General features: G+C 38.8%; 1 protein-coding gene across 1 annotated transcript in view; it reads left to right on the top strand.

Moving 5' to 3' along the window:
• LOC105620762 (zinc finger protein 704) overlaps positions 1–9,295 on the top strand; it is a 51,677-nt gene that overhangs the window by 18,137 nt on the left and 24,245 nt on the right. The window contains exons 3-5 of the mRNA XM_012202252.1: positions 3,470–3,681; positions 4,076–4,383; positions 7,236–7,307. Coding sequence (XP_012057642.1) covers positions 3,470–3,681; positions 4,076–4,383; positions 7,236–7,307 — 592 coding nt within the window. The remainder of the gene's footprint in view (positions 1–3,469; positions 3,682–4,075; positions 4,384–7,235; positions 7,308–9,295) is intronic.

Genomic DNA, 9,295 nt, shown 5'->3' with positions numbered 1-9,295 from the left:
ATAGNGACGATAATTNTATACTAATAGTATTCTTTACTTCTTTATACTCGTCAACACTACTATCTACTTATTATATATATATATATATATATATATATATATATATATATATATATGAGCCTCTTATTTACTAGTGATACTTGTATTGATTATTTGTTACATTAACGAATTAATTTGCCATCGTAACAAATCGATCATTTTTTTAACAAATATCACATTTGCTTTCTTGATTTATTTCTTGCCCTTGATTTGTTTCTATACAAAATCATTTCTCTCAGTGATATATGCGTAATTCGCAGTGGAGCGTACTGAATGTGAGCGTACAAAAGCGGAACAGCAGGATTAAAGGGATAGATAAAAATCCGATCTGGCTAGTAATGGACGGAGCTCATCCGATTGAATGGTAAACGATGCGTTTTCCGTCGGTTACTTCTTGTTTTCAACAGGCACTCCAGAATGAATTACGTGCCAGCGGATTCCCTCGCACAAGAAGTGCCGGTTCGTCTTAATTACAATCGTGTGCCGATTATCTCGCGAGTTTGCAATCCCTCAATCTATATCGGTGTAATTCGTGTACACCGAGTAACGGTAAGGCTTCACCTCAAAAGTAAACGACTTCGAACTCGCTTCCCTCTCGCGCCGTTCCAATTAACTCCTTGAATCTGCCGTTTCCGTAGCAATCATAAAGCGATCGTAATCTCGCAATTAGCGGGCAACGGTCGTGCGAGTGTATCGAGCGTAATCGTGAATCCAAGAGACCGTGGAAAAAAAAAATAGGAAAGTCAGAGAAATGAAAAATATAGTAAGCGCGTAGGTTTGCAAGAAATTTTTAGCATTCAAGTGAACGGTACTCCGATTCGAGATGAATGTTGTTCCTTCTTCATCGAGATCTCTTACCGAAAATTTTTTTTTCAAATCATGTGATAAATATCGTCAATTTAAGTGCTTTTGCGAGAGAGATATTGTATATCTGCGCAATGACAACATAATGATACCGAATTGTTATGGGCCTTCTATAATAAGCCATGAATCAGAAGTCAGAAGCTAAAAATTGACGACTGTGATTGGTCAATTTTTAGCTTCTGACTTCTGATTCATGACTAATGGCTTATTATAGAAGGCCTATTAAGAACTACAAAATCAGGATACAAGAATAAAAAGATCATCATTTCATTTAGCGACATTTTATTTCGCACTATCGTTTAAATAAAAAATTATCAATTCGGCAAAAGTCTCGATAAAAAAAGAGCAACACCGATTTCAAGGCGGATTCCGTAAAAGTCATCTCGATAAATGCCTGAGGCATTTCTTCGTTACTGTATCGGCTCGAATGAGTAACCTTCGCCTGCCTTCTCGCCAGTTCTAAGTGGCGTGACACATATAATGGTTGGTACGGAGGAAACGGGACAGCTGTGCATAAGTGTGTGCTTGGGAGGTGTTGCTTTCGAAATATACTGGCTAGTACGTGCGTCATTCTCTATGCCGGCCGGCATTCTATGTTTCACTTTCGACTCTCAATGTACCGCTTCGGGAGTGGAACGGCTGACTTAGCGACGACGGCCTTGACTACGTTGTCATTTTCGCACCCCCTCTCTAGAGATTTTTGTCCTTCATAGGCTCGAGAGGGCCCGCACTACCTTCTCCAGGAGAGTCCGCTATTCCTAGCTGTGCATGATAATCATTTTGAGAGCTGCATCGGCAACAGCGATTTATCCGTTACCTTTGAGAGGAAAGATGCACTGAGAGAAATGATTGTTATAGGAACAAATCAAGGGAAAGCAAATGTGATATTTGTTAAAAACGATCGATTTGTTGCGATTGCAAATTAATTCGTTAATGTAACAAATAATCATTAGTATCGCTAGCAAATAAGAGGCTCGTGTATATGTACATATATATATATATATATATATATATAAAAGTCAGTTGCAAGATCAAGTTGAAAGAAAATTGTAAGAAATTGACCAATTCTAATCAAGTATTCTTCCTATATTAGACTATGCTTGATCGATTTCCTATGACTTAAGACTCCACGATCATCTATGAATTCTATGTAAACGAGCCTAAAGTTTATCCAAAAGATAGGTTAGATTCTATATAATTTGCTTCTGTTACTAATAATTGGTTGGTATAGCAGACTAACAGTAATCACAATAAAATTTGTTGTCATATATTTATCGATCACCGGTTAAACAGTGGCTTGTTAAATTAACAAAATTCTTTCTCTCAGTGTGCGCGAATCTCTTGAAAAGTTCTTGAAAAATTAGACAAAAAGTTCCTGATGATTCTATATTATAAGTTCATATCGAGTTAGATAAAAGAAGTCATTAAAAATATATACGTTTACGTTTAACATTTATATAATTTGAATTTTGTATTATTAACCATTAATTCCTTATTTGCGTTTAGCATGATATCGAACAAATTAATAATTGATGATTATTTAATTGATACAAACCTTTTCTTTAATTTCTCTGTCTTGATTTATTATATCTCGATACATTCCGATAATTTGAGAAGAAAATGTATCGCTTCAATCGGAAGTTTTTTTGTGCAATATTGCATTAGTTATAAATATCGAGAAGACAATTTCCAATTTCCAATTTTCTTGTAAATTTCTCTAGTCCGAAGACAGATTGTATCGCATTGTGTATTTCTTGTTGATTCATATTGAACACACATTTCACTTGGTCACTCCGTCCGGTCGGAGAAAGCATTCATAGTCGTAGAGGAAACGACTCAAACGACGTCGACCCGTACAAGCGTCTATATACAAACGGTACATACTCCACGTGCAGTATTTACGCGGAAATCTATAGTCTTTCCCGGAAAAGTGACTATATCGGCTTATAGGTTCTCTGCTACCGAGTATTACCGTACGACAACAATGATCTCGCTCGGCGTTCCGAAGTGAAACGGAGAGACGGAGAACGTATCATTTTATGCGGTTTCAGGAAAACGTAATTCCAGAAACACCGCCCGTAACTCTGGCGTCGATTACCTTCTACGCTGTTATTCGACGAGAGCTCTTAAGGAAATTACTTGGGCCCGTTTTGCCACAATATTGTATTCTCTGTTGCAAGATCTATCGTTGTACTACACCGTTTAAAGGCGTTGCCATCTTCGGTCCAAGATCGACGAATTGACATTATAGATATATGCATCATTCTCTTTCCGTGAAACGCGGAAATTCGAAAATTAATTGCTTCCACTGAAAAAAGCGATTATCGAGAATCGAGGCGAATATTTGTTTCCAGAATACACATACGTATTTCGCGAAAGAGTCCTGTAATATTCCTCTCGATTAATCGAGATAAAATCGAAAATTCTTTAATTTGCCATCGCGAAAAATGAATTGTGTTTGAAGTAGGGTAATAGCAAATTTTCAATTTGAAAGAACAACGTGCAGCATGCGGATATACGCTATATAATCTAGCGAGCCTATAGCATGTGGTAATGTATATTTCAGATCCAGGAAACGACGGCCAAGCTCGAACAATGATTCCGAACGGACATACAGCGGTTGGGGCGAGAGGGTGGTCTGCGGACGTGAGGGTTGTCGCACCAACGAACGCGGTGATTGCATGGACGAATGCGCTGCCGCCCTGGTTCTTATGTCGCTCTCGTGCTCACCTCACAGTCCTCACAACCCCCCGCCACTTCACTGCCAATACAATTACGGTACTGTGCTCATTTTTCTGACATTCCCACAAAATACGGTGTAAGATGTTAAAAGCAGGTGTAGAATAAATGCTTTTCTTTATTTGTAATCTCAGAATCGTCGTACTTTTCTTCTTTCTATAACAAGAATTTCCTTTATACATCGGTTCGTTTACTTTGCGAGCAATCGATTCTCAAAAAATACTGAAAAATAGTGAAAATAAGATATCGATGAGTATAATAATTTAATAAGTGATAATAAATAATAAGTAATAATTTATTCATATATTGTGTTATTACATACGTATAATATCTCATGTAAACACGAGACATTGAATTACCGAAACTACGAACCGAGCTTCTGCGGTAATTGGCCGGACCGAAATGAATGTGGAAGGAATTTGATCTGCGGCAGGTTCCTGGGGGAGTCGTGGAGGCGGAGGCAGCGGCATGATCGCCGGCTCACCGGGAGTCGGCGGTATGTCAAATAGCAGTAGCAGCAGCGGGGCTTCCTGGCGAAGCGGCACTCCCAGTCCACCCCTTAGCGAGGAGGGTGTACCGACGAGAAGTTCTCCATGTCCGGCGACCTCACATCCCTCGCACAATCAGCCGCACTACCCCTACAACACGTCCGGCTCGTCGTCGAGCAGCACCCCAGGCTCGACTACGCTGGATGAGGGAATAGTGCCCGACTATATCGAGGAACAACATCCACGTAAAAAGGTGAGTAACCTTTTCTGGTGTTCGTTCACCTCCTCCATTGACGGGACGTGTTATGCGACGATGTCGATAATCCATATTGTTTCGCACAAGTTCACTGAATGTGCTAATCGGTTGCTGATGGGAGGAAATTTCTAGCATCTCCAGAAATTCGCCTTGTCGGATAACTTCCACGGATTGTTCCTTGTTTTACAGTCGATTAACACGTTGTATACTAGGAAGAGTTTATTTACTTCGCTATCGCCGTAAAGCATTAGCCTAAACTTCCGCTGCCTCTTTATCAAACGCCACCGTGACCTTTGAAATTAATTTTCAGAGTCGCGTGTTCGCGCTATTTCTAACACCAAGCTGCCCTCGCCTGTCGTCTTTCAGAGTCTTCACTGACCTTAATCTTTATGAAAAATATACACTGTCGCGTCAACGCATGCCCAATTCAACTCTTGTCAAGTTCTCAGACAAAGACAAATGATTTTCATGAAGACTAGTTCTAACTAAACGTAACTAAACGTAACTCGCGTTTCTAAGTGCCTGTCTAAGAACTTTCGTTGCGTAATCTACTTATTCGTTAGCATTCAAACGTTTCGTTGATTCAAGTTGAATACCATAAATTTGGCGTCACGCTGCTCGTCGCAGTTTCTTATGCATAAGCATAATAAAAATGATAAAAGCATCTTTTGCATTAGTGACATAAAGTATGACTTCCTTGAAGCATACATTAAAATCACACATTCAAGTGACCGTCGCGATGGGAATACAAATTCACCATGATAAAAATCTGGCCTTCGAGAAGCTACGTCTCTATGTTTAATTCTTTTTGCATTCACGTAGTAATATGAGGTAGCTTAATTAACGCCAATGCGTGCACGCAAATATGATAAGTCTATTGCGTAAGACATTGGGACGTAGGACCACACCAGAGTGAGCCTTGCACGCGTATATCGTTCCAACTGGATTAGATCTGCACTGAGAGAAATGATTTTATTATAGGAACAAATCAAGAGAAATATGATATTTGTTAAAAAAATGATCGATTTGTTACGATGGCAAATTAATTCGTCAATGTAACAAATAATTAATAGTATCACTAGCAAATAAGAGGCTCATATATAAATCATAGATGATATCAAATCGTAAGAAATTGATCAATTCTAGTCAAGTATTCTCCCTATATTAGACTGTACTTGGTTCCTACGACTTCAGACTTCACGTTCATCTACGAATTCTGTGTAAATAAGCCTAGTCTATCCAAAAGGGTTAGATTCTAAATAGGTTAGATTCTATATAGTTTGCTTCTGTTATTAATAATTGATTGGTATAGCAGACTAGCAGCAAACACAACAACAAAATTTGTTGTCACATATTTATCTATCATCGGTTAAAAGTACTGCTAGTACTTGCTACAGTTAAAATTAACAAAATCCTTTCTCTCAGTGTGATTCGTTTTTCATCGGGATTCTCTCTCGTATTTCTTACGTACAGAATTGATAATTGTAATTGCAGCTTGAATTTAAAGTCGATTTACAAACAAAGAATATAATTTACGCAATTATTGTAAAATTGTAAAGTATCTGTATAAATACAAAATTTGTATCAAAGACCATTTCCGTCAAATTATTATTTGAGAATATCACAAGTTATTATATATTGATTTGAAATTTGGTTTATCGAATTTTGAAATGTTCTTTCTTTGAAACATTACTCTTCTTATATTAATATACTTAATATAATATTTATAACATTATTTTTTCGAAATTGATTGTGAGTTGACGCCATTAGCAAGATAAACATATCAGTAGAAATAACTATAACGAAAGAATAACATTTTTGATTGATCGATATAACCGACTCGATAGATTTAATCGACATTGGCGAGTAATGGGATCAACGGGTCTGTTTTGAGATGACGGAGGACTAGTTTTCTCTTTTCGAGCCAGTGAAAACGAAGTCGCTTTCGATCGTTTCGCAACGGCCAATTTTCGTGTAACGTGCAGAAAAAGAATGGATCAGGAAGAGAATAAGATGTCATGCATAATTTTGGAATCACATCGAGAATTTCTACTTAAAGATCGTCAATATGCGCATTTGTGATTTTTAAGGATTAAAATAGAATTTAATTTTGAGATAGCGTCTCTATATTAAAAAGAATAATAAAATAATTAATATAAATTATTATCTATATTTTTCCATATTGTTTTTTGTTCTCAAAATTTTGTATATAACTATTTATATCTTTTTCAAGTTTTGAATTAATCTAATCGAATCAAATGACTTCGAACGTTGACGAGTGAAAAATAATGCAGAGCATTTATATGCAACGCAAATAGGATATTTTGCATATCGCTGGAAATCAGTATGAGAGAGAATACTAGAGTTTCGATTGTCTCATGGATTTAAACCGCGCCAGTTGTTACGTGCTAGCAGCAACGTCCCTGACCGGTCAGAGATGCAGAAGTCTGCAAAGACGGGCGGTCGGAGTCATCTTCGTCGTTGTCGTCATCGTCGTCGTCGCGCGTGCCAAGCTCGCGCACATGATGATGACATAAGCACGCGCCGGCCGAGCCAAAGATGTAAACACGCGTGCGGTGATTTTTTGGTATTTCGTAAGACGGCTAACAAGCCGGACCTTGAGGTATTATCGCCCCGCGCTAATCTTAGGTACACGGTGGCGATAGTTCCGCGCACTTTTGCTGCTTTCGGCCGCTTGCACGGGAAATAGCGACTCTCCGCGCGCGACGATGGCAAGGCGGATAGCAAGGCGGCGTTCCGCTCCCGAAATAGCCGCTAAGATGAGTGTGATCCCTTAACTAACCGGCCGAACTCGCTAAAAACCTGCCTCTGTTTTATGACTTTTTCAGATTCGAGCGAAAGTCAATCAGGACCCGATCGAGGCCGAGCCAGGCGCTTGCGCGACTTTCGAAAGCGAACAGGTAAGCCCGATTTCCGCTCTCCGCGTAATTAGACACTTGCTCGCTGGAGATTTCGCAGGTGCGAAATTGCAGGCAGCGAAATTCCTTTTTAACCTTACACTGGTAAAAGAGTTCTAATTGCATTAATTGAAACTCTAGTCGGAAATGGACAAATCAGAATTTTTTCATTGAATTTATTGTAATTCTAATTGAGATAAGATTAGAAATTAATATGTAATTAATATGATCAGAATCTTCTGGTTTATTTTTAACTACAAATTTTTCTCAGTGTGGAATTATTTTCAGACAAATATCAACAGAAGATGAGTGGCTACTTTGTGTACATTGATATTAATTTTGTAACTGTCGTAAGTTCTCAAAAAAACTTCGATAGAAAAATTATTGTTTAGTGTTTGTATTTTTGTATTAATAATAATGAAATTTTTAATAATAATAACACAAAGTATCTCTCTCATCTTTTAATCATTCTAGAGTTAATCCTTTATCGTATCTCTTACGTATCATTTCCCTTTGGAATGAACTCCAATTTCTTTTAACATTAACGAAAGCACAACGGAAAGCATCCCGTAATGCAATTTGCATTCGAGATGCTTGTTGTTACTATATTTGTTATCTGACTTGTAATACGAGTAGAGATAAGTAATCTCGCGTGCCCATCGCAACAACAGTTACTTTTTCCTCTTAATTATCTCTCGTGTAGCAACCTATCGATATCTAGAGTGCGGGAAAACCTCTGCTTGAAAGGGGAGGCATTCGCCAATGGCGTCGCCACGCAAATTACGGATGCAACACGGGGAATATATATAAGTTATCGAAAAACGGAGAATCGGTGGAACAGTCTCCGCGTGCAAACGCAACTCAAATCTATCACTATCACCACCACCATCAGCACTACCACCATCGCCGCCACCTTCTCCTCCATCACCTTCTCTCGGATCAATATTATTCGTAACCCAGTTTACACTGAAGGTTCCTACTTTCACCGGTGGTCGCGAACGGGCCGCAAGCGTTTAAAGTCATTCATCTCGAGTCAATCGGATGATGTCGTCAGATGAAAATATTTGCGCGTCATTCGCGATATTGAACGTCAATCAGATCCGTCGATGTAATTTACCAAACTTAATGCATGCGGTTTCGACTTTCACTCGTAAATACCCATGTAACTTGAAATAACCAGATTTCCATGGACGTTCTCTTTCCTGAACATTATCTTCGGGCGTTCTCTTTTTTCCTATCTTTTTCCTCTTTTTCTTTTATGTTTTTTACAATGTTCCGCTTCCTCTAGTTTTCGCATTTCAATGCATGAATAAATAATCAGATATGACGTTTTCGTCGTCTTACTTTATTAAAATTTCAAAATTCCAAACAAAAACATTGTTCATAATATTAGTGCCGCTTATTTCATTGTGATACGTTCAGCGAATAGAAAAATAATTATGAAAACTTAATAAAAGAAATTGGAAATACACGTAGACATTTCGTCCGTTTAAAAAAACTAGGAAATATCCCAATTTCTTCTATCCCTATTGTCCCAATCACATTCGAGAGAAAGATGGCCACCCTACCTGCTGCGTATCAGCGCGCACCTGACCCAATTGACCGGGTCGGTGATATCTCCACGAACACGGTAACCAAGGTCGTCGGCGTTCCCTAGATTCTCTCATCGCCTAGTGCTCGTCATCGCGAGAAAGGTCATTCGATCAAGATAGGAGAGAGACGATGCCATCGTTCCCATATCGCGGTATCCATGAACGATGATACTGACAGGCGGGGAAGGAAAGAGAGGAGAGAGATAGAGATAGAGAGATAGATAGATAGACAGACAGACAGACAGACAGAGAGAGAGAGAGAGAGAGAGAGAGAGAGAGAGAGAGAGAGAGAGAAGAGAGAGAGAAGAGAGGAGGAGTACGTCGAGGTAACGTACCGACGGTACGTAGGTAGTTAGTTCGTGTAGTTAGTGTACGTAGTAGTAGGTTACGACGAACTAA

The sequence above is a fragment of the Atta cephalotes genome (genome assembly GCF_000143395.1).
Source record: "Atta cephalotes unplaced genomic scaffold scaffold00028, whole genome shotgun sequence".
Lineage (NCBI taxonomy): Eukaryota > Metazoa > Arthropoda > Insecta > Hymenoptera > Formicidae > Atta > Atta cephalotes.
The sequence above is the reverse complement of the archived record's forward strand: the minus strand, read 5'-3'. Positions and strand labels throughout refer to the sequence as shown.